The following is a 25264-nucleotide window of genomic DNA, read 5'->3' as shown; positions in this document are numbered from 1 at the left end:
GAGAGCCAGGCTGCAGTGGCGGCTGACACTCCGCTTTCTGTCCACCCACCCTTCACCCCCACTCCACGCACTCGCTCTTCCCCAGCCTCCAGGGCCGGGCCCTGGGCATTGGGTTTCCCACAGCCACATTCCTGCCTCCATAGCTCATGCCGATGCGACTCCCAGACTGTGGTCTGTGGCCACGCACTCCATCTTGGGGCTAGCTGTGTAAGGGATCCTACTGCTCACCCAGGGGACTGGGTAGCATCCAACCCGCTGCTGCCCGGCTGGCGGCCACGGATCTCTGGAGGAGCCCGAGCTTAGGACCGTGAGGAGCTCTCTCCCTCTCAGATGGAGCGGGGCTGCCCCCGGGGGTCGCCAAAGGCAGCGGCCAAACCCACTTTACCTGCTGGGGACTCCTGCCCTAGGACCCTAGTGCGGCCACCACACCAGGAGGAGGCGGACAGGTTCTGGGAAAATAAGCAGCCTATGAAGGGGACCCCTCAGCCCACCTAAATTGGATACGAGACCAAGCGCCAGACCGCTAGTGTGTCTGGAATTCCTCCTGCACTGCTGCTTGTCTGTCACACACACACCTCCTCCCTTTGCCAGTGGTTCGATGCCTCATCCATACAGGGCCTAGACATCCAGCTCAGGAGCTCTAACACGGGGGCAGGACAGAGGGGCAAGAGCGGCGGTGGATGCAGCAGGAAGGCTGAGCAGAGGGCCTCTGGAGCTGAGCAGGCAGAGGACGGAGCCACCGCAGCCACACCATGGCAGTCAGGAAGCAAACAACGGAGCCTCGGTGGTACCTCAAGGGGGCTACAAGGGTACCCTCTACCCCATCAGAGTCGAGCAGGTGGGTTTCGGGGACCAGCTGCTCTCCTGGCTTCATGAGGAGGACCCAATTCCAATGCCTGATGGACCCAAAGAGCACAGGGACAGAGCTGTCGGGAAGGCTGCTACGATCGGGGCCCTTATCTCTTATGTAAACAGGATCAGGGGACCCCCCCCCCTCAGAGCAGCAAGTGCTGGAGCTGGCCTGCATAGCTCGTAAGAGCAGATTCTTAAATCTTCAGGTGTATTGCAAGCCAGCCGTTAAACACAGCCATTTGTAACCATTATACCACATGCATTTATAACTACAGACATTTTTTTAGAAACAAAGATGATACTCAAACTCGTCACTTCCTAATGATTTTATGACCTTTGACTACTGTCCTGCTCCTGAGGTTACTTGCGCCTAGTGTATCTGTGGGCTGGAAATACTATCTAACCATCTGCTACTGCTCATCTCTTCCCATCTCCACTCTCAGTGATGCCACATTGCTAGCTTGAAATCGGCCACAGCGGGGGTATGTACACCACGGAAACCAGCAAGTACTACAAACCAGGCTGAGTTTGTTTTTTGGATGTTTTTTCTGGAGAGCCAGCTGTTTAACACTGACCAGCACGCGCTACGGTGAAGTGCCAGGATCTCTTCTCCACTACTGGCTTTGCTAGGACATCCAAATAACAAACAGCAGCATAGGAGCAGTATGCTATAAACGCTGCACGACCCCACCATTATCCACAAAACTTTTCGTAACACTCATGTGAGGAAACGCCGCTAGGACAATTATGACTTGCCTTCGCTGTACCTCAACTTGCCTATCCGTAAAATGGGAGTGATGATAAAACCTATCTCTTAGGACTGCTGGGAGGGTTAAAGGAGATGATGCACCAACAGGGCGGGGAGGCAATGCCTGCTCTAGAATGGCTGGTAAACATTGTTCGGAAAGGGCCAGAGAGTATATACACCTCTGCAGGACATATGGTCTCTGTTGCAACTACTCAGGCAACGACTCCTGCCATCATAGCAGGACAGCAGCCACACACCATGCCTACACAAATGAGCATAGCCATGTGCCAGTAAACCCCATCTATACAAGCCGGCAGAGGCCACACTTGGCTCGTAGGCTATGGTTTGCCAACGCCTGTTCTGTAAGGAGAGATTCTTATTTTTGCTGTGTTGTTCTTACCCCCATCTAGAAAGTGAAAAAGCTGGGGCCCAGAGAGGGTAAGGTCTTCCCTAGGATTGTACAGCAAATTAACTGGCAGAGCCAGGGCATCTCCCGGCAGCCCCTCGGGGCTCTTCCCAGTTTCTGCTTCCCCATCAGAACTCGGCACCAGAGCAGGGCTCAGGGACAGGACAGGGCTGAGCGCCAAGTCAGGGCCTTGGGGAGCCCAGGGCCCACGTCACTGCCCTGGCTGCCCAGCCTCAGCTTCCAGGGAAACCCCACACAGGCTAGCAGGCCAGGCCAAAGGAGGGGAACGCTTTAAAAGAGGGAACTCGGGAACACAGACCTCCCTTCCTAATCAGGGCTGATTGCAACCTTAAGTAGAATAGCAGGCAAGGGTGCACCCCCGTTTAATTTACAGCTGGAGCCGAGGCTTGGAAGCAGCTGCAAAAATCCTTGCAAAACTACTGGCCGGCCCCTGGGGAGTTTGGGAATGGAATCAGGAAACCTGGAGAATCCACGATGCCACGTGTGGGCTGGCGCAAGCGTCTGCGTGTATGTGTGTGTGTGCGCGTATGCGTCCCTCTAGGCTTTCCGTGTCTCCCAACGTGGAGGCTGCAGAGAACGCTCAAGCGGGTTTTACCCAATGCCAGGGTGCCTCCGTAATCAGGGCCATAATCAGGTTCCAGTCTGTCTGGGATGGCCCTCCCTTATGCCTCTTTCCCAGCATGATTACACATAGTATAGGCAATAAATTATAAGGTCGCCCTAGCAATTGTGGATGCAGACCCCAGTGCATGGACCGTGACATGCATGGGGCACCAGACACATCTGCCCAGCTGTGACACACACGCCCCTCAGCACCCATGCATGCCTGTGTGCTGGCATTTTGTCTCAGGTACCCAAACATACAATTGGACCCTCAAGACTTCAGCATCCACATCTGGAGTGAGACTGATCCAAGGGTCCACCCATTTAAAGGAATTACCCAAATGGTCCTTCTGTGTGGGGCAGCAGAAGGCTCTTGAGCGGCCGGCCAGCCTTCCGTTAGCTCCCGCTAGCACAAAGCCAGGTAGAGAACAGGTGCTCAGCTACCATACTCAAAACATAGAATCCAGGGAAACCTGCAGCCACCTCCCCCGCCTGTGCAGATCAGTGGGGATTTTGATTACTTAATGAGGCAAACCCCTCTCACCTCCCAGACGCTGCCCCTGGTCAAAGCGCCCGCTCTGGGAACCGGGCCTGCATGCTCTGCGTACGGCATGGGCTTCATCCAGGTGCAGAGACGGCCCCTCCCCTCCCCACTCACATCTGACCTCCTTCTCAGCCAGCTCAAATCCCACATTGCTCCTCTCTGGCACCAGCCTTTCCCCAAGCTCCCCCACCCCCACCCCCAGCACTTCCAAGTCCCAGCTGCTCTTCTCTGCCCCTAGGCTTGGTCTGGGAATGCCTGTCTCTGTAGATCCTCTCCACTTCAGGTCAAGACTCAGGCTTCTGACAACCAACTGGAGGCTTCCAGGGCTGACGGCAGTTCTGCCAACTCCCCTCTAACTGCCCCAGGGAAGCTAAGCCACATGGCTACACAACAGCCAAGAGCTCTAGCCAGCAGCCCAGGACCCTCCCTAGGACCCCACTCAAGGGCCCTCTCTAGGGGGAGGACATTATGCCTTAATAGGAATGGAGATACGAACTTGGGGAGAGAGGACAGAAGAGCCCATTGTCTGGCCTTGGTTCTAGAACTGACTCACGCTGGGCCACTAGGCAAACCCCTTCTCAGGTCTGTTTCTTCTGGAGTAATATGAGGGGCTCAGAGTTGTTCTAGAACAGCACTACTGTCCAACAGAACTTCCTGCAACGATGAAACTGTTCTAGAGCTACACTGTCCAAAATGGTAGCCACGAGCCAGGTGGGGCTATTGAACACTTGACATGTGGTTGGTGTGACTGGGGAACTAAATTGTCTTATTGTAATTACTTTAAATGTAAATTTAAATACTCACATGTGGCTAGTGGCTACTGTATTAGACAGTGCAGTTCTGGAACCTCAGTCTCCCCAACTGGAAAATGGGTATAATAATAGAATCCAGTCTTCTGGGGTCACTGTGAGGATAAAATGAGACAATGTATATAAAGCTCTCAGCCTGATCTTTAGCACACGGTAAAATGGGTTTTAGTAATTTTTATCCTCTTTGGGGTCCTAAATTCCCTTGAGAATTGGAGGAAACCGTGAACCTTATGTCAGAATTTACACACCACAGACACACATGTGCACGTACATGCACATCACACACGTGTACACGCATACGTGCACATACATGTCACACAAGCACATTGCGCACATATTGTATGTGCACACACATCATCCACGTGCTTACACATCACATCCGCACACCCACAACCATGCATCCAATTTCAAAGGGACCCAAAGCCAGGTGGAGAGTGCCTTTCGAACATGAAAGCTCCTTCCAGCTCTAAAAATCTCCAAGGCTATGAGCACATGTTGCCGAGTCCCCATCTCCTTCCCTCCTGCCCAGGCTCAGGCATTTCAGAAAACCCTTCCTAACCCTCGGGGCCAAGCACAGAGGCAGGGCTCTGGAAAAATCCTTGCACATGGAGGGCAGGCCCAGGGCAAGGGCGACAGGATGGATTCCGTGAGCTCATCCCAGCAGCCGTCACCAGAGTTCCCAGAGAGGCTGGTGGCGTCGGGAAGGGGTGCCTGGGTGGGAGCCGGCGGTGGCGGCAGCAAGGGGTGTGGGGCGAGGAGAGGGAGGCTGGATGGAACGCGTTATAATAGCAGCTTTGTGCTCTGCTTCCCAGCTCCCTGGGAACGCCAGGAAGATTATGAAACCGGTGTCTTTGGGAATGCCAGGATATTAGCTGGAAAAAGAATAATACGAAAATAAAATAATGCTCGGGATGGAGACAGCAGACGATTAGCAGACGGAGCCAGGGCCTCCCGCTCCATGGAGGGAGCCAGGCTTGGCCCCAGCAGAAGGTTTCAGGGAAAGGCTGCCCGTGCTAATGAGCAGACAGGGCCTGCCTTCCAGCAAGATGTCTTCAGGAGGGAAACTGGCAGGCAAGGCTCGGCCTTCTGGTGGACCTGTGGGCCAGGAGAAGGATGGTAGGAGGCAAGGGGGCGCCACAGGCCTGGTGCTCGGGCCCAGACAGCCAGAAATGTCAGATTACCAGGGAGTCCACCCGGCCACCACCCACAGCTCTTCCCTGGACTCCTTCAAGGTCTGCCTCCCAATGTCCTTCCCTAAGAAGCCTCCCTCACTAGACACCATCATTCTGGAATGACTCTCATTCTGCCCTCCAGCACGTCAAAGATGCAGATCCTATGGGGTTTATTTGTACTCACATGTGAATGCCTGTCTTCCTAATCAGACGAGAGTTCCCCGTAGGCCAGGCCTCCACCATCAGATCAGGGGATCATTAGAAGTAAAAATCACTTTTCTCCCACCAAGGAGCAAGGAGAACATGTCATCATACCCTGTCTCCTTCTCTAGGACCCTGGCCACACACCTTCCCCAAATAATGGATACACTCCGCCTCTCTCTGAAAGGCATCTAAAGGGGCGCCTGGGTGGCTCAGTCGGCTAAGCATCTGATTCTTGATTTTGGCTCAGGTCATGATCTCACTATTCGTGAATTGGAGCCCCACGTGGAGTCCTGTGTCCACCCCACTACCAGTGCAGAGCCTGCCTGAGAGTCTCTCTCTCCCTCTCTTTCTCTGCCCCTCCCCTGCGCTCGCTCTCTCTCTCTCTCTCTCTCTCTCTCAAAATAAATAAATTTTTAAAAAACATGAAGGAAAAAAAAAAGGCATCCAAGTAGGGAAGGAGGGCGATGTGACCACGCCCCTCACCTTCCTCAGGCACAATGTACTTCACATCTTCACTACTCAGAGATGGTCCTTGGACCAGCAGCACTGGCATCACCCAGAGTCCTCTTAGAAATGTAGACTCTAGGTTCACCCAGACTTGTAATCAAGAGTGTGCAACAAGGCCGCCATTTTGCTCCTACGTTGACTAAGGCTGAGAAGCACTAAAGACGTGCCATGTGGTTTTTCCTTACAATGACTCTAGGATGCAGTGACTTTCCCAGGTGAGGTAACAGAGTCGCTGAAGGGATAAGTAACCTGTCCACAGCTAGGAAGCAGAGAAGGCAGAATCCAAACCAAACCTGCTCCCCTGAGAAGCCTCACCTATCCCACCATGCTCTCACCAGGCGAATCAGCAGACAAAAGTAACCAGCGGGTAAGGGCAGCACCCAGGACAGTAGCTGGGTCCTGGCACCCAGAGATCCCTACCATCTGCTCCCATGATGCAGGGTGGACTTTAGCCCCCATGCCTTGCTGGAGCATCAGTATGTCCCAGGACGAAAGACAGCAGGTTCAGGGCAGGAGCACATAAAAGTGGCCATGGAGGAGTGTGTGTGTGTGTGTGTGTGTGTGTGTGTGTGTGAGAGAGAGAGAGAGAGAGAGAGTGTTTGTGTGCATGTATGAGTATGTGTGCGCATGTGTGTGTGTGCATATGTGAGTGTGTGTGAGTGTGTGTGTTGTGTGCTGATGGAGGTTCGATTCACTAAAGTAGAGTAGTCTAGATAGTTACCATCAAATGGGCCTGTGGCCCTGTCCAAATGCTGGCCACACCTAAAGACTTTCCAAAACTGTGTCCTCCAACTCCAGGTCTGTGGGATCCAGCCTCTCCAACCACTGTCTGCCTCTGGTTCTCTATGTCAGCCAAGTTCCCCCAGGACTCAGAGGGCTTCACTATGTTGGTTTCTTCTGCATATCACAGGCAGGTCACATCTGCTTCACAATCAACCACCTCCCCATGTCTGTTGCCTTGACATTTGATTTCAATGCTCCCTCACGACATTTTCTCCCACATAAAGAATAAACGGATTGGTTTCTCCATGTCTGGGAAGTACCCCCCTTCATTCTCCCAGTCACCGAGCCATGAAAGCTTGGCAGTGGGTCCCCAGCCTTGTTCCTCTTCTTCCCCCAGATCCTGGCCAGCCCGGAACCCATCCACACTTCCGTCCATGTGTCTCTGGCTACCTCTGGCCTTGCGTTCTCTCTCCCACGGCCCTGGCCTCCCTGCCCTAAGCGGCCCGGCCAGTGGCTGCCAGGTCCGCCTTCTTCACACAGCACTTAACCATGTGTGTCAGACTTGCCAGGGCCAGCCATGAACTCATCGCAGCCCCAGGCCCACCACGCCCGCCCCATGGCCCAGCAATGGGAGAGGCTCTACCACGCACCCAGCAGAGACTCTGGGCCCATCTGACCCTCTCCAAACTCTGCCACTATACTGCCCTCTACTGCCTCCCCTAGCTCCCACCCCAGATGGTCGCCTCATCCCAGATCACTAATCAAGGTTCCTGATGGTCTCTACTCTTCCACCCCCAATCATCCTCCGTGACTACTTGATTAATGGCCCTGAAGCCCAGCTCTGACCAGAGCACTCCTCCGCTCAACAATCCACACTGGTTCCCTACTGCTCATTGAACAGAGTCCTGTGGCCATCATCAAAAGCTCTTTGCCCAGCACTGCTTGGGTTTTTTTTTTTTTTTTTCCTTTCCAGGTGCTCTTCTCCCCATCCTGGTGGTGCTGTCGACTACAGAAAAGGGGCATGACTGAAGTGGCCAATCAGAACATTCCATTCTTCACCTTCAGGCTGGCAGGGGCACATGACCAAGACAGCTAGTTAGTCACACACGAGACTGTCACAGCATCAGGGTGAAAACAGCACTCTCCTCTCTGGGGCCTCCAACTGTGAGGAAAACAGAGGATGCCGGGTGGGCTGTGCTATTTTACCTACCAGGACTTTGCCGGCTATAAAGTTGGTGTCAGTCTTTTTTGTGGGCACCATCTTTGTTACCACACAGAGTGAGGCAGTGTGAGAATGAGGCCAAGACAGAGGCAGATGTCAGAAACAGAGTCCTGCCAGGCTTAATGCCTGTTTGGCTTCTTGGGCTCTCCCATCAGTCTGAGCCCTTGAACTCCTTTTCTCTCTTTAACCCATTTCATTGAGTTTCTGTTCACGTTGGGGTGCCTGCCCAGCCTTCTCAGACATGGCCCTGACTCAGTTCTGCCACAGAGGCCTTTATCCTCCCACCCCTCAGCTGGAGCCACAAGACCACCCCCAGGCCCTGCCTTGCGCCCAAACCAGGCCCTCTCTGACAGGACAAAGAGAGTCAATGGACACCAGCCTTGCCCTACAAGCCCTCCAGCTGTGGCTGCTCCAGCTGGGGCAGCAGTTTCCTCCCACCCAGGCTGAGCACGAGCCCAGCAGCCCAGAGCTCTGCCGTCTCCTTTCAGCCTCCCCGCAACTTGGCCCCAAGACATCATCAGACATCCAGCATTATCCAGCTCCCAGAGGGTGTCCTCTCCCATACTGCCACCTGGCCCACCATCAAGGCCCGAGAGGGCTGTAACCCCTCTCGGGACACTGCCAACTTCACCTCCTCTCCCTGATTCCATCCCATCAGATCCTGGGCCTGTCCTCTGTACTCCCTGGTTCAAGGCAAAGACCCACTGCTCCTCACTCAGACCAAATCCTCATGTACATGTGCACATGTACACACACACACACACACACACACACACATGCACACACACACAACTGGTGCACATGTCAGCTATAGAAGCTGGTGGGACCTGCTCCCTGAGTCACAGCCCAAAGCCCCAGGGGGTGGGCAGTCCTGGCTAGATTTCAGAAGAAGGGTCTCTGACTCTGTATCTCCTCCCACCTCCAGAAATCCCCAGGCCAAAACAGAGCGGAGAATGGCCCTACTCAGACTAGCCAGGAAGGGTCTGCTCATCTTTTGGGGGAACACATCAGCCAGACCCTAGGTAACCTTGAGCTGCCCCAATGTGACCTGCTCCAGAAAGTGTGCTCTAAGGCAGAAAGCAGCCTGAGGACTCAGTTTCTGAGGTACATCTCTCCCCCAGAATTCCCAGGGATGCCATGACACGGCTTCTGTCCAGCCAAGGAGCACTCGTGTCCAACCAAGGACATTCAGGGGTTATTAGACCTCTCTGGCTACTCCCTGGGGTGAGGCCAAAGCCTCCCAGACCCACCCTGCAGCAGCCAGCCTCTTCAAGAAGAGCCAGGTCCCTCGGCTCTAGCCATAGGTCAGACCGAGACCCTCTCTGCCTGCTCCCAACTTGACTACACAAAGCAGCAGTGGATCTCCCAGTGCCAAGAAGGGAGCCATTTTATTTTAGGAGCACACCCAGACTGCCATCTACTTTCCCCACAGGCAACCCTAAAGGAACTGTGTAGCCAAGGTGACCAGCCACTGTTCCATCTGAAGTGCTATCCCGGGGGCTCCTACTTCAGCCCTGAACAGCCCTGGAAAGCAAGTTGCACCCCGCTGACCCACCACAGGCCAGGGACAACGTACCAGAGCCCCCTCGAGGGCAAACACGGCCGCAGGCCCTGTCTTCTCCAGGGGCTCCATGCGGCGGCGCCAGCGGCGGCGGCGGAAGGCATCCGTCTTGCGGTACTCCAGGTGGAACTTCCAGCCAAAGAGCGAGGCGTACTCCCAGCCCTCGCCCTCCGCCTCTGCCTGCCTGTGCTGCATGGGAGAGAACAGGGCAGGCTCAGGCACTGCTTGGAGGCTTGCAAGGAGTTCTTGGGCTGGACTCCTGCTGTGCCTCTCTGGCTTGCCCTCCAGGAGTCCCCACCCGCTCCACACCATCACCCTCCAGGTGGGAAAACCTGGGAGGGCTACCTGGAGGAGGGGGGCTCTTAGCAGCTTCTGCAATGACAAGAGCCTGAGTCCGAAAATCAGGAGGGGAAGAGGCTCCCCGGGTTGTGGGGACCCAAGGAACCAGAAAGGGAAGGTCGACTAAAGCAGTGCTGAAAACACTCGGCTTTGGGTTTGTTTGTTTACTCAGATTAAGAATGGATTTCATGGATCAAAGGTTTTCTTGTCATTTCCTTTTTCTTCTTCACCTCCCAGCTTATAAAAATAGAAGCGGGTAAATGAAGATTCTGTTTCCCGACTCCAGGCTCTTTTTCCTTAGGCTAGACCTAGGTCAGCTGTGGAGGTACCCCGCCCCCACATTTCCTCGAGGGGACCCTTTCCCAGACCTGGAGAGAGACCTGGAAGTCCCTTCCTATTCAGCTGGTGACCTGAGAGACTGCCCTCTGGTACGCCTCAGGCTCAGGCTATGAACTAAGCAGTAAGTGCCTGTCCTAGAGGGCAGCTGGACTGGGCGAGCCACGCTGCCTGACATGGTTCACCTCTGTCCCCTGGGTGCTCCTACAGGGAGAGCTGAGTCTGTCTGGTTCATGGCACCAAAAATGGTTTGTTGCCTCAAAACCTTGCTTCTCCCTGGACCCAGTGACATACTTGTCTAGATTCTCTGTGCCCAAAGAGAAAGGAAGAAATTTGGGTGATGCCAAAGGCTACTTTTGGACTGGGGGAGGCCTGGTTCTTGGACCAAAATTCAACTGCATGCTTGGGAAGGAAGAACACAGAGCAAGAGGCCCCAGGGAAGGCAGGCACTGAGGCTATGCAGCACCTGGGCATCTGCAGGACTCTAGGAGCAGGTGCATGTGCTGTGTGCACTCATGTGTCCACTCTACGCCTCTGTGTTGTGGGTATACGGGCATGCCTGTGGGCATGTGTACTTGCACTGTGTACACATCCCCTGGTAAATGCTGAGGGAGCCCACCGAGGCCACTCTCCCAGCTGGCACACTCACACGATGCATACATACGTCCTCACCTACCAGCTCCAGCGGCCCCCTTCTCCAGGGAACTGCCCATGCTGAAGGAAGCAAGCCCCATGGGGAGGGTGCGTCCCTCAGCCCAGCCCCAGCAACCCCAGCCGATGACACAGCTAAGAGGCTACAAACCCCAGCCCCCTTGCCTCCAGGTGAGAATGATTTTCTGCTGCTCCAAGGGGCACCCCTCCCCAAGCCACAGCTCAGACCAAAACTGACTTGGCCTAAGACCACATCTTTGCTCCCAGCACTCCTGAGAGCACTGCTTCCGTAAACTACCTGCAGCCAAACCTGTGCTCAGACCCTGCCTCTAGGACACGCAGCCACAGCCAGAGTCTGGCTATGCCTTTGTACCTCCAGGTCTTGTGCAATTCCAAGTGCATCTCCTTGCGTAGTCATGGGCATCTGGCTGTGAGCATCTGGACAAGCATGGGAAGATCTGCGTGTGCACTGTGCACCTGCTGGGTGTGATCTGTGAGCATCTCGAGGGAGCTCATGTGCCTTATACGTGTCCTGAGCACACACGCGTGTGTCTGTGCACACATGTGCCCAGCTGGCCTCCCCCAGCCAGGGCTTCATCCCACCCACCACCTAGTGGGCTCACCCTCTTCAGTGCCTCCATCTGGCTGAGGTCCCTCCTGCGCAGGCGGACCCAGCGCCGTCGACGGTGCGTGTAGTACATCTTCTCAGCAGGAACCCAGTGCTTTGGCTTCCGATCCGGGGGGATGGGGATACTGTACTCCCAGCCTGGGGGAAGGGCACCTGTCAGTCATTGCCCGGCCATTCCCCATCTCTCCAGAGGCTCTCTCTCCCTCTGGGGCACACTCACAGGCTCATGACTGACCACCGACTCTTAATTTATAGCTACAAGTATGGGCTGATCTAAGAAGTCCCCTGGATGAAGCAGCCCATTGAAGGCCGGTGCCCCGGGGCAAAAGGCCCTGCACTCAGCTGTCCCACCAGCACACCTCTTGATCTTGCTGGGGTGGGTCCCATCGGGCCCCATGTGCTGCCCACCTTGCTCATCAACGGCCCGATTGAGGTCCGTGGACCACTCTTCATCTTCCCACTTCCAGCCCAGGGGGCACTCAATGTCATCCTTGGGAAGCACCTTCTCCCCATTCTAGGACAGGCAAATGTGAGAAGAGACAGGTATCAGCAGGGAAGCAGAAAAGATGCAACTTGACAACATACATCCCTGAAGCCCCAGGTGCCACTCCAGATCAGCATCCTACCCACACTGGTTCTCACACTGTTTCTCTGGAAACCAGAGCATGAAGCTGGGGACTTGGGAACAGGAGAGAAAATGTCCCATCTCCTCTGAGCCACAGGACCCTCCTGAGCCCAAATATCCAGGACCCCAGGAAAGCAAATGCCACCTGCCCCTGGAGCACCCACTTACCACATCCGTGTAGTTGTCACTCATGTAGATCCACTGGCCTCCAGGGAGCCGGGTCTGGTTCTCAAACACCTCCTCCACAAAACTCAGGTGGCCCGCGTCAATGTCATGGAGCAGGCTGGAGGTGGGGAAGGGTCAGAACCTCCCCACCTATCCCCACCTCCAGCAGAGTACCCCAAGGCCTTGGCCAAGCTTCCCGCATCAGCTTCACCCCACCAACAACAGGGTAAAGAGAAGAGGGAAAGGAGGGGCAGAGGGTCAAGGGGAGAGAGCAAAAGGGGACGCAGGGATACCTAGAGACACTCATAGACAAAAGAATATACCACCACCCAAGATAAAGAAAAAGACATCAAAAAGAGAGAGAGGGCTGAAGACACCAAAAGCCTGGTGGGTGTAGAAGCTCAATAGATAGATAGTTGTTGAAATGGAAAATGTCATCAAGCTGTATGCTTAAGAATTGCATGCTTGAGATAATATATATTACACTTCAATTTTTTTTTAAAAAAAAAAAAAAAAAAAAAAAAAAAGAAAGAAAGAAATCCAGTTGTTGAACATCAAACAGGAAAAGAGAAAGGAGAAAGAAAGGACAGTGATACAGATAGACCGCCTTGTTCTGAGAGGCACTTAAGAGAGAGAGGAGGGGCCTCAGGCATAGGAAGGGTTGACACAGAGAGGAAGAAACAGGCTGTGACCTCTTGGAGAAGAAGGTTGCAACCAATGGAGGCAAATTCAAATGGAGGCCAACTTTAGTTTAATAATAAAGGACTTTCTTGGGTCGCCTGGGTGGCTCAGTCGGGTAAGCGTCCAACTTTGGCTCAGGTCATGATTTTGCGGTCCGTAGGTTTGAGCCCCACATCGGGTTCCATGCTGACAGCTCAGAGCCTGGAGCCTGCTTCATATTCTGTGTCTCCCTCTCTCTCTGCCCTCCCCCCAGCTCTCTCTTTCTCTCTCACTCTCTCTCTCTCTCTCAAAAGCAAATACACATTAAAAAATAATAATAATAATAAACAATAAAGGACTTTCCAATTGTTAGAGCCCTTCCAGAAAAGAACGGCGCCTCGCCAGCCCCTGGCCCTGGAAGAGTTCAAGTGGAAGTCCCCACTGCCAGCATAGGGGTGGTAGAGCAATTAATAGCACTGTAGCCTTTCGGAGAAAGGACCAGAGCAGAGGGGTCCCCCAGCCTCCCTGCCCGTGACTCACGTCTTCTCTGGACACACGAACCAGTCTCCAGCCCAGGTCCAGCCGGCCGAGGGGCGGAAGCTATCTTTGGGTAGCTTAATCTTTCCCGTGACATCAGAAAACTTGGGGTAGGTGAGGCCTGTTGTGCCCCAGTTCCCAACCAGGGCCAGTTTGGTCTGGTTCTCATACTGGAGAGCAAGCAATAAAGAGAAGTGAGGGGGTCCAGCACAGCTTGGGGCACGGAGGGCAGGCAGGGCAGGCCAGCAGCACTCACCGTTTCAGCAAAGACGGACAGCTTTCCCTCAGCAAACTGGTTGAACTCCTTCTCATCCACAGAAAGCCCAAACCAGAGCTTCACCCGTATCTGCACTGGCATCCGGGCTCCAGGAACACCCTCCATTGGATACTAGGTACGAGAGAAGGACAGAAACCCATGATTCCCTTTAGGATCAGGATGTCCCAACTGAGACAGGGGTTGGGGGGGAAGGGGGGGGTCCTCCAGGACTGGACATATTGGCCTGACACCCACTAGACATATGTCCTGTTGGAGGAATTACCAGAATTTCACAGAAAGAGAAGATATACATTTTTTTTGAAAATTCTTAATGTTTATTTATTTTTGAGAGAGACAGACAAAGCACGAGTCAGGGGAGGGGCAGAGAGAGAGGGAGACACAGACCCCGAAGCAGGCTCCAGGCTCTGAGCTGTCAGCACACAGCCCGACACGGGGCTCAAACCCACAGACTGCAAAATCATGACCTGAGCCGAAGTCGGACCCTCAACCGACTGAGCCACCAGGTGCCCCAGGAATGTATAATTAAGAAGGCCTCTCCCCACCTGCCAAGATTCCTCCCCGCCAAAGAGGACTATCATCCGCACCTAGGCGATCTTTGCTAAAATTAGCCATGCCTAGATAGACCAGGGTCCCCCATTCTCCCCTCTCCCACCACATCCCATTTCTGTTTCTTCTAGAGTAACACTGCCCAATGGAACATATAACATTTCCGTCGCAATGAAAATGGTTTATACCCACATGGTCTAATCTGGTAGCACTAGCCCCTTGTGGCTGGTGACTGAACACTTGAAACGTAGCTGCTGTGACCGAGGAACCAAATTTTTAGTTTTATTTCATTTTCATTAACTTAAATGTAAATAGCACCTTATGCCCACCATATTGGAAAGTGCAGTTCTACTATGTATCTCTAAAGGAGATAACAACGATCCAGGTCTGGAAGGGGAGGAGGTTAAAGCTTCCTCCTTAATTTTCAGTTTGTTTGGGATGGGGGGTTGTGTTTTTGTTATTTTTGTCTTGGCTCGATGTCAGTGTATCATCTGATAGCCCTATCCTTTCAAGCGCTTATCAGCATGTTAACCACTAGGCACTGGTCCTCAATTGCTTATTATCCCGAAACTTTCAGAAGCTCTGCCAAAATGGAATAACCACAACAACCCAGCATAAAACATTTATTCTCCACAACTACTTCCCTGTTTGATTGAAATCAACGGTCAGATATGGCCTGAGGAACAGAAGTTCTCACTTTAGAACAACACCCTGTCTCTTATAGGAAGTAGCACATTAAGTACCTAGGTTTCGTGAGCATGAGCCTGGAGGGGTATCTCCTCCTCCGCAATGGGGTGGGGGCTGAATGAGAGGAGAAGGGAGTTTTGATGGGTTCAGAAGAGGAAAGGGGGGGCCGAGGTAAGAGGTCCGCAACAGGTAGAGGAGGCCTACACCCCAGGAAGGAGAGCCCAGGCCATGGAAAGGGATCAGAAAGGGGTGCAGGGCATGCCACGACAATGATGGTCTCACCCTTCACCCGGTCTCTCTGCTTTTTGTTCATCCGTGGTAAAGCCTGGAGGAGGGCCTGACCCCACATGTCACCCCCTGGAAACCTCCCATGACTGTTGGCTTCAGCTGTCCCCTGCCTGGGGTGGTTAGTGGCCTTTTTCCCTCCAAACCACGAGCCCCAGGGAGATGGCAGGAATGCCTGACCCTCCCTTCCCCCTTCCAACCCCAGTCTCTCCCCTGCCCTCCCCTAGATGGGGCCAGCCTGCCGGACCCAAAATAGCAACAGCAAATAAAGAAATGTCTAGTTTGGGGCTCCTCTCCCTCTCTACTGGTGCTCATTTTTTCCAACTTTGGTTTAAGTTAAGAAACACCAATGTTTTCTTGGTCTCTGCTTGCTGCCAACATTTTTGTAGAGCTTGCTCAGGAGCTACTGGCGGGGCTCATAAACTCAGTGGGGAAGACTTCGAGAAACAATTCTATATCTTTTTTTTTCCTTCCTTTCTTTTTTTTTTTTTTTTTTTTTTTTTTTTTTTGCTTGGAATCAGGGAAAAATGTTCAGTTTGTGTTTCCCCAAAGACGCAGGGCCGAGAGGTCAGAGCCTGAAGCTCATCCTGTTCAAGTACATCCCCACCTGCACTCTAGCCAGACAACCTTTCCTGGTTAGCCCCGCTCCGATGCGGCAGCTCCTTCACTTCCTTTCCCTTCTGCCCTGCTAGGCGAGAAGCTGGCTTAGGAGGGATGCAAAGCAGGATGCTAGGAGGTTAGGACAGCACAGGGAACATGCCCCAGGTGGCACGTATGCAGGTGAGAGGGGGCAGCCCACTGCCTGACACCTGCCCACTCTCTCTCTAGGCAAAGCTGGCCTCCCCAGTGACCCCAAGTCCAGGTATCTACTCATCTCTGCCTTTATGTCGGCCTCCAGTCGTGCTGGTGGAGCCTCCTCTCCCCAGGGAGCAAGGGAGCTCCACGGGGGAGAAAGGGGAGAAGAGCGGAGAGAAACGGACATTCATGGATCACACCTCGTTCCAGCAAGATCCATGGCCTGCGTCACCTAACTGAATCCTGAAAACCTGTGAAGTGGGCAGCCTCCTGCTCATTTTACAGGTCAGAAGACCGCCAGCAGTTCAGGGAGGTTAGGCAACACAGGATTCCAGCCAACCCCGTGACCTGTCCACACACACTGTGCCGTTGAAGCCTGTCCTCTCTACCGACCCCAGGGGGTGACAGGAATGACTGGCCAATACGTGAATGGGTTGACCAACAGCCACTGAGAGGTTTGAGTCTAAGGCTAACCAACAATGAGTGGCTGGAAGAGGCGAGGCAGGTGCCGGTCCTAGTGTGGATAGAAGGAGGGGCGGGGGAGAGAAGGCTGAGAGCAAGGGGCTGGGGCAGATGGGCCAGGCTGGGAAGAAGGCCAGATGGCTTATAATTCCAACAGAACCATCTGGAGTGAGCAGTGAGTAGCAAGGGGCAGGCCTGCCTTCCAGGGCTACTCTTCCTCTGGCAGGACAGCCTCAGTGACAGCCCTTCTAACAGGGACTCTCCCCTCAGACCCGGGCAGTCATGGCACAGGAAGGGATTTCCCTGAATTGTGTCCTGGCCACCAGGCCACAGTATATCCCAACCAACGCAGCCTCGGCTCTCTGTTCCCACATTAACCTAGAGAGGAGGATGGGGGTACTCAGGCACCTGCTCACATCCCTGTCACTCAGCCCAAGGCTGGCCAGTCAAGAAGACGGACAGGGTGCAAGGATGGGGGTTGGAGGAGGAGGAAGGGGAGGAGAGGTGCAGGCAGAACAACATGAAGGGTACTGGATTACTCGCCCCCAGCTCCCTGCGGGGCCAGAGCCTTAGGCACACTCGATGCCCAAACACCAGCCTTCCCACAGGGAAGAACTTGAATCTGAGCATGATCCCAGCTGGAGTCAAAGCACTCGGGCAGAGCATTGAGGTCTCTACCAAGGCTCTTACAGGTTGGGGTGGGGGCTGAGAGCTGAACCCCTCTCCCAGAGGTCTGGCTGGGGAGATCGAGAACAGCCTTGGGAGTCAGCCCCTCCCAGACAGCCAGGGGGCGGAGGGGCACAGACCCTGTCTCACTCATTCCTAGCACCTCCGATTCCAGCTCCCACCTGCCAACTTTCTAGACCAGGTGTGTGGGGTCTAGGGACTTGGTAGGGGAGAGACAACAGAAAATGGTTTTACACAAAGCCCTCGGCCCCTTCTGAGACTCAAGCCTAAAGACTCAGTTAGATGGAGAACAGGAGGGGACATGGAACAGGAAGGGGACAACCTGGGAGAAAATACGGTCACGACTTGAGAAAAAAGAACCCACTTTCAGAAATATCGTCTGCAGCTTCCCACAATTCTTGCCACAGTAGTCGGGACCCCGCCGGGAGAAGAGGATCTCGTGGGCGGGCACCCGCTGGTACGCCACTCGCTTGTCTCCCTGCAGCATCCAGATGATGATGTCGGGCAGGCTGTTCTGGGGCTGGAGAGAGGACGGCAGTCAGGGTGGGGAAGACCCACGCCCCACAGTCCACCCTGAGACACCCAAGCCTCTCCTCCCAGCTTCCAGCTCTCCCACCACCCACCCTCAAGAGTGGCCCACCCCTTGACCTCCCAGGGCCAGCTGGGCACCTCTGTCTTCAGCAGCTATGAGCCCCCAGGGACAGGGCATGAGGCTGCGTCCGCTCACATCAGGAGCCTGCCAAAAATTCACTGAGCTGAGTCCACATTTTCCGGGAAGAGACACTCCTGCCTGGAGCGGAGAGCTTATGTTCTTAGATCTCCCTCCCCTGGGTAGATAGATGCTTCTTGGCGGGGGCAGAGATTGGAGGATTTGATTTGACTCAAGAAATGACATCATACTTAAGATGCTACCCTTCTTCCTCACCCCCGAGAATAGCAGCAAATCCATAGATGTGCCCCTTCCCCGAGGACACTCCCACCCTCCTCTCTCTAATAGCAGGGACTTGTGGGGTCTGGTCCTTTTCTGGGCTTAGTGACATTAGGCTCTGAAAATGGCGACTAGCCCGGAACAAAACTGCAAGACCCTGAGCCCCTCAGAGCCACTAACTATGAGTGAGAACCACTGGGCACAGCCCATCTGCTTCCAAGGTTGGTGAGCAAAGTGTGCTCAGTGAGGTGGCGCTGGGCCTCTAACCAGGGCCACGGCTGACAGCTGATGCTCCTAGAGCCTCGCTGGGCATTTCCCAGCTGCACTCCCTCCCTGCAGCAGAGATAGGCAGCCCCACTTGCCAGGTGAGGAAATTCAAGCTCAAAGAGGGTAGGAGCCAACCAGGTTCCTCTGACTCCAAATAATGGTTCCTAACCACTCTCCCAGCGTGGTGCCAGCACAGCGGCAGCTGCAGTGCTCCTGGGAACTTGCTAGAAATGCAAATTCTCAGGCTCCACCCCAGACATGCAGGATCAGACAGGGTTTACAACCTGTTTTAACAAGCCCTTCAGAGGATTCTGATGCACACTCAAACCTGAGAAAGACTCTCTCTGGGTTCCCTTGCACTCAATACACTTGACCTTAACCCCTCCCAGCCATATCACAATCTGTGCTGAGAGTTCCAGGGTCAATCTGGGCCAAGATTATGGAAGGCAGCCTTTGTCCAGCCCAAAGATTGGTCTGTGGCCACTGCATGGGGACAGCCTGTGGCTGGGCAATACAGTGTTTGCCCAGGTAGCTGGCCACATGCCCAAGGCCTTGCTCAGGGACGAGTCCAAGGCTCACTCTCAGGGACCAACTCTCTGGGCTGCCTTCTGCGCAGCCCCCTACCTCCTGGACCCCCTCTCCCCTTCCACAACTCACCTCTCCAGAAGCCCCTCTCAGGCCCCGCCCTTTCTTACATTCCTTCTGGGGAGGTCCCTCCTCATCACTCCCACCCCCTCCGTAGGGGGACCACACACCTCTCTGGTCGGAATGGGCAACAGCTAGTCTACCCATAACATCTGAGCAGAACTTTGTCCTCATTCTGAACAAATCTGTAGAATGCTTGCTTGCCCTAGGAACTGGGTGGGTACATCTGACCTGGGGCGGGGAAGGGGGTGCTATGCAGGTGGGGACAAACTGCAGCCACCACTCTCTGATTCAATATAACAAAGTTCAGAGTTACTATAAATGCAGCCTCCTCAGGCCTGGGGCTCGGAGGCATTTGGGAGAACAGGAAATGCAGGGCCACCAGAGAGGCTGGTTCAAGGCCAGGTGCAAAAAGGTACTAGTTGGCAGGGAGGAGTCAGGTCCCCGGGGAAGCAGGCCCCAGCACTGAACCTGGAGCCAGGCGTCCTGGGTTCCAGTCCAAGCTCTGTCTCTGGCACACTTTGGTGACATTTATTGAGCACATTGGGGGCACCGTGCGAACACTACTGCACAACAGGCTCTGAGCTAGGCCCCGTAACACCCAGGATCCAATTGCAACCTCTCTCCTCCTGCTGGGGACATTGAGGATCAGAAAAATTGAGTCACCTGACCAAGCCCACCCAGAAATGGAGCCAGAGCTGGATCACAGTCCAGACAAGTGCCCACATCCCTCCCGGTTCTGATGCTCTCAGGGAGGAAGAAAGACGCCTTCCAGGGGTTGACTACCTCATCTGCCAGGGCCCGGACACGCAGCAGCCAGTCTTCCGCCTGCTCCAGGGCAGCAGGGAGCTCACTGCGGCCAAGTTTCAGTGCCAGGGCCGCCTCAGTGATCTGGCCTAGGTGACGGGTACGCAGCCTGTACAGGTACTGGTCCAGGTGGGTGGCAGAGGGTATCTCTTGGACGTCGCCTAGGGGCTGGCTGTGAGGGACAGACAGATGAGATGAACCCGGCAGTCGTCCAGGCCCAGGTACACATGCTGTACACACACATGCACACGGAACACCACCGCCCCCCCCACTCCCAAAATAGGCCCCACACCCTCCGCCTGCCTGTTGGGTACTCCGTGTGCCCCAAGTGCCTTCTCCAGCCTGACCCACATGCACAGTCATCTCCATGTGACCGGCTCCATCGTCACCTCCTCCAGGAAGCCTTCCCTAACTACACTGGTCTGTGTGCCTCCTGTTCTGAAGTCCCTCTGCCCTTTATTCCAGAGCTGCCTGTTTGGAACTTAGGAGTTCTTTTGTATGTATGTGAGTTCTGTTGCATGTGTGTCCCCTCTGCCCAACTGACTGCAAGCCCTCAGAGGGCCCAGCAGGTCCCTCGGTGCCCTGCACCTTCCTAGAGCAGAGGCCGGAGTGTTAAGTTGCCCTTGGCTGAAATGAATCCATTCTGTTGTATGCACACTTTCTTCAGGAAGGAAATTTATGGACCCCTGACAAGCCACTGCAGACACTGTGGGGAGGCCGGCAGCCAGCAATACAGATGTGTCGACCTGGGGCAGCCCCATGACACCCCTCCCAGAAGCCTTTGGAGAGGAGGTGCAGGGTACATACAGCCCCAGAAATACAACCCTAGGCCCCAAGTGGGGGTTGGGTTTAAACTCAATCCTATTTGCAGGCAAAGAACTCTGACCCTCCCCATCCCTCTGGGCTCCCTGGAAGTCTTTCTTCACGTGGCCCTTCCCGACCATACTAAGCCTCTGGGGTCAGTACATACACACACAAGGGTCATGCAGGGAGGGTGGGGTGGGGGTCTCTGTGCTCTCCCTCAGCAGGCAGGAGCCCTCTGGATTACCCCTGCTTGGGGGTCTGGGGGCTGCTCCACCCCTGCCCCACCCCCACTGAGCCCTTGACTCCCAAGCAGGACATCAGTCAAACCCGCTCCACCAGTCCTGCCCCCAGCACTTGCAGCCCCCCCCCCCACCTCACACTCCCCTCCCCGCAGCGTCTCGACTCCGGCTCCCGGCTGATTTATTTTTCTGCCAATTTCCCCGAGCTATGCAGAACCAATTACCGCCGGAGCGCAGCGGCACTGCGGCCGCCAGATACACCACTCTGGCAGGCCCTCGGCGCACTACATTTTTCCTGTTATTTTTTTTAATTGAATTTTTAGGGTGGGGGGAGCGGTACGCAAACTCCATCTCGGGGAAACTTAAGCCCCGGGGCCTGTCTCAGGTCACGTACTGCACACCCTGTAGTAATATAATATTTACTGCCCCGAGGGTGCCGCGGATGGGGCTGCCCCAGGCCAGGAGAGGGGCGGCCTCCATCCCCAGCCCACTCGATTGGGGTGGAGGGGCATGCCGGGTGGGTAAAGGGGGGCCTGGGCCAGAGTCCTGGCTGGGGCCTGCCTGGGAAGGAGGCCTGAGTGGGCCTGAGGGTGGGGGCAGGCAGATCTGGAGTTGGATATGGAGAGCTGAGCCAACGAGGCTGATTTACGCTCCCAGCCTAGGTCGGGAGCTGGGAGGGACTGCCATACAGACCACCAGAGGGAGGTTTTCATGGAGGCCACCAGTCCAGCCAAGACTCCCTCAGAAACAGCCAGGACCCGTGACTGCCACCAGCAAGATATCCTGGACCTTTCCCACCCCAGGAAAGCCCAAGGCAAGAGGTACCAAAGGACAGGGAGACTGGAAAATGAAGGTCAGATGATATTGTGCCCCCAACCTCAAACAGGGACTGTTGCCCTGCCAAACCCAGCTGACTCGGAAATGGTGGGCAGGCCCGGGGCAGGGCTCAGTGCAGGCTGAGAACAGAGCTGGACCGCTCAAAGTCGCCGCCGTCCCCTGCAGTGAATGGGTGTCTTTGTCAAGAATAGCCATCTGGAAGGGACAGTGTCCAGCCTGAAAGATGAGCTGGTCCAGGGGTCATTCACTTCATTCCTCATGAGCTGGTCCTGACGGGGGGGGCTGGGTTTGGAGACCCCGGCTTGCCCACAGGGAACACCCAGAACAGAGAGGCTAACAGGCTAGGTCCCCACTGAGCAGCCTCAGAGGCAGAAGTACTTCCTGGAGGAAACTAGTCAGGCCAAGAAGAGCCAGATGGCATTCTGGCCGAAGGAACAGCATGTGCACAAGTCGAAGGCTCAGGGGCAGGAGGGAGCACATGTGGGGTGGTGAGAGGCTCCAAAGGGCCGGAGGGTAGGACTTCTGGGGTCCATGAGGCAGAGAGGGAGTGGGGACAGAGAGGCCCCTCCACCAGGATGAGAGCTGGGACTTTTCCTGAAGGCAGTTGGGAGCCACTGAGGGCTGAAGCCAAGGTGGCACGACAGTTTTAGGAAGACTCCCGAGAGTGAACTGGATGTGCCGACAGAACATCCAGGTAGAGATGTGTAGCAAGCAGATGGGTCCGTAGGTCTGAGGACGAGAGGAGAAGGCTGGGCTGGAAGAACAGAGTGGGCACCACTGGCAGGGGCAGACTGGCTACCAGGGAAAAGGGCGGATGGGAAACAAAGGACACTGATTTAGGAGGCAGGACGGGGCTGGCTGAAGGAACGGTGAGCAGCCAGGGGTCGGCTCTGGTGCACTGGCCTGGGGCCCCAACACTTGTCAGCATGGAGTCAGAGGTGAAGGCAGGCCTCTTGCTGCTGTCCCAGGGCTATCAGTGGCCTTGAGCAGTGCCTGAAGGAATTGGTCCTGATGCTTAGTATTCCTCCCTGGAGAGCCATTTGTGCATTCCAAGAAGATGGGAACCTTCCCCCCAACTCCTGACCTGGGATCAGTGTCCCTAGGGGGCCCCCAGGCACCTTCTAACCCCAGGAGAGGGACTCAAAGGGGACCAGGCTTAGGCAGAAGTATGAGAACAGAGTCCTGAGAGGGCCAGTGAGGGCAGCCCAGGACTTGGGTCCCACCTGTCTCCGATGTTTCAGGCACCTGAGACCCGCCAAGGTCCACACGACCCATGATTCAGGAGCAGTGCTGCAGGTAGAGCCCAGAGCCCTGGCCCACCCTCCACACCCGGGCTCTCAGGCTCCGAGCCCCTCCCTGTGCTGACTGCGCCCCATGTGCCCCTCCAGCCTCACTCTGTCCTCCAAACTCCAGACCACAACTGTCATCAGGTACCCAACACGGCCAGTCCTAAGCTCCTCGTCTTCCCCTAAAGCTGCTCTTCTCCCACTGATCCCCTCTAAGAATAGCCCTATGTCTACCCAGCTGCTCTGGCCAGAGCTGGGGAATCATTCTAGACCTTCCTTGAGCCCCCATATCTAATCAGGCCCAGCCACTTACTAGAGGTATGAATCCTAGCACAAAAAGCATTCATGACAAGGCTGTTGTCATTATGATGCCTCCTCAGGAGTCCACACTGCCCTGTGTCTCTCTCTGTCCTCTGTCCCCATCCCTCCCCATGTCCCTGGCTTGGGTAACATCTTCGTCCAATGTCCGCTCGCCACCCCACCAACCCCCTGGCTCACACTATAGCCAGGGCGAGCATCTGAACCACGAGGACCCCCGTGGCCCCACCCAAAGCCTCTCAGAGCCGAGCTCACTTTGGTGGACCCCTGGGTCTGTCCCATTTGGGTTTCAGCTTCCCCTGCCATTCCAGGGAGGAAGCAGGCATTTCAGGCTTCCGCACCCTTACCTGGACAGTCCCCTCTCCAAAGGCTGGCTCCCACTCCTCCTTCAGAACTCACATTGGGGGCATCCCCTACTCCACAAAGCTTCCCTGAATTCAACTTGAGCTTGATGTACCTGCTCTGAGCTCCTATGGCACACGCCTCTAACTCCCCAACGTATGTCATTTGCTCACTTTTGCATCTGTCACCTCAGGAGGGCTGAAGCTGCAGGCTTCAGAAAGATTCAGGGAATGGGTGAATGATCTGCCTGAAATTCCACCATTGAGGGGCAGGGGAGTTTCTCTGGGGTAATGTTTTGTTTGATAAAGATGCACTTCCCAACTGGGGCACAAAGGACGAGAAGGCCCTGTGTCAGGCGGCCACGGTTACCCATTTCTGAGTGCGAAGGCACTTCTCGGACATTCAGCAGAAGGGGAATGGAAGATTGAGAGGGGCACAGAATACGGTTTCATACATTTACACTTAACCCCGCAGACAGTAGAAAAACAACTGTTTATCATTAAGTCCATTTAACAGCTGAGAAAACGGAGGTCCAGAGAAATGAAGCTGCCCAAAGCCACAATGCCAGTTAAAGGGACAAGAAGCTAGGTCTTCTGAAATTTTTTCTTAATAGTAATTATAGCTACCATTTATCAAATACTTCCTAAAAGACCAAGCATTTTGCTTACATGCTATCATAAGCAGTTATTCTTAATATGTGGTTGAAGATGAGGAAAGGGAGGCTCAGAGCAGGTGGGTGGTGAGCCCCAAATCACCCAGCAGTGGAGGGGAGGCTGAGATGCTTCCCCTTCTGCTGGGCCTCTAAGCACCCCCACTTTCCATCACCCCCAGAGCCCTCTTTTCCTGAAGCTGACGATCAGCCGTGTCAATAGAAGGTTAAATAGAAACCGGGGTCCCCGACATGGCCTTGGGGAGGAGGGGCACTGTCACCCCCACCAGCCAGCTCCTCCTGGAGATTCCATCAGGGAAATAGGAGGTCGGGGATCAGAGACACAATGCTCCCCATTCAGGTGAGCCGGGCCGCCCCAGGCCCGCAGCTGCCGCTGCTGCAGGGAGATTTATGACCTGCTCTAAATGTCACCTTTTCAACTCCCCGCGCTGGCTCCACCACCTTTGGACTCAGCACAGGCTGGACTGCTGGCCAAGCGTGGCTGGGGAGACGTGCCGCGCCACTCACTGCCACACACGAACACTCCTAGGGAAAGGGCCTGGCTGAGCCAGGAGGGGAGGGGGGCGCGTGGGTGCCAGGCACCCCCTACCTGCAGTCGGAGATGAGCTCATCCATCAGCTGAGCCAACAGGGAGTCCACGTCCTCGGGGCTGCACTGAGCCTTCAGGGCCAAGTGGACTTGCTCCAGGCCAGCTTCCTGCGGAACAGGCAGGCGAGGGTTGGGAGTGGCACTGCAGGGTGGCAGGTACGCACCAGACCCCCAACCCCTAGGCCCCGTCACCGAAATCTGAGTCGGTCACCCTGAACCAAAGGAGAGAACAGGTAGAGCAGAGAAGGCGGAGCCCAGACCCAACAAACCAGAGTCTGTCTCGCCTCAAGAACCTTCCGGGGCTCCCCACACCAAACAGATCCAAATTCCCAAGCCTGGGACCCCAGCCGCCGGCCTGGTCACGGGACTTGAGGCCGTGTGCAAGCTCCCACAGAACTCTGCTGCATTTGGCTCCTCACCGGGCCTCCTCAAGCTGGTCTGATAACTCACAGCCGAGGGACCTGCTGAGTCCACACCAGTC

General features: G+C 55.1%; 1 protein-coding gene across 8 annotated transcripts in view; it reads right to left on the bottom strand.

Annotated features, from left to right (window-relative positions):
* DYSF (dysferlin) overlaps window positions 1–25264 on the bottom strand; it is a 224604-nt gene that overhangs the window by 95709 nt on the left and 103631 nt on the right. For all 8 annotated transcript variants that reach the window (XM_049651675.1, XM_049651676.1, XM_049651678.1 and 5 more), the window contains 9 exons: window positions 24785–24891; window positions 19679–19871; window positions 17417–17572; window positions 13570–13701; window positions 13317–13483; window positions 12120–12234; window positions 11735–11840; window positions 11322–11464; window positions 9388–9561 (listed from right to left, as the gene is read on the bottom strand). In XM_049651675.1, the coding sequence (XP_049507632.1) occupies window positions 9388–9561; window positions 11322–11464; window positions 11735–11840; window positions 12120–12234; window positions 13317–13483; window positions 13570–13701; window positions 17417–17572; window positions 19679–19871; window positions 24785–24891 (1293 nt within the window). The remainder of the gene's footprint in view (window positions 1–9387; window positions 9562–11321; window positions 11465–11734; window positions 11841–12119; window positions 12235–13316; window positions 13484–13569; window positions 13702–17416; window positions 17573–19678; window positions 19872–24784; window positions 24892–25264) is intronic.

This window comes from Panthera uncia, assembly GCF_023721935.1.
Source record: "Panthera uncia isolate 11264 chromosome A3 unlocalized genomic scaffold, Puncia_PCG_1.0 HiC_scaffold_11, whole genome shotgun sequence".
Classification (NCBI taxonomy): Eukaryota; Metazoa; Chordata; class Mammalia; order Carnivora; family Felidae; genus Panthera; species Panthera uncia.
The sequence above is the reverse complement of the archived record's forward strand: the minus strand, read 5'-3'. Positions and strand labels throughout refer to the sequence as shown.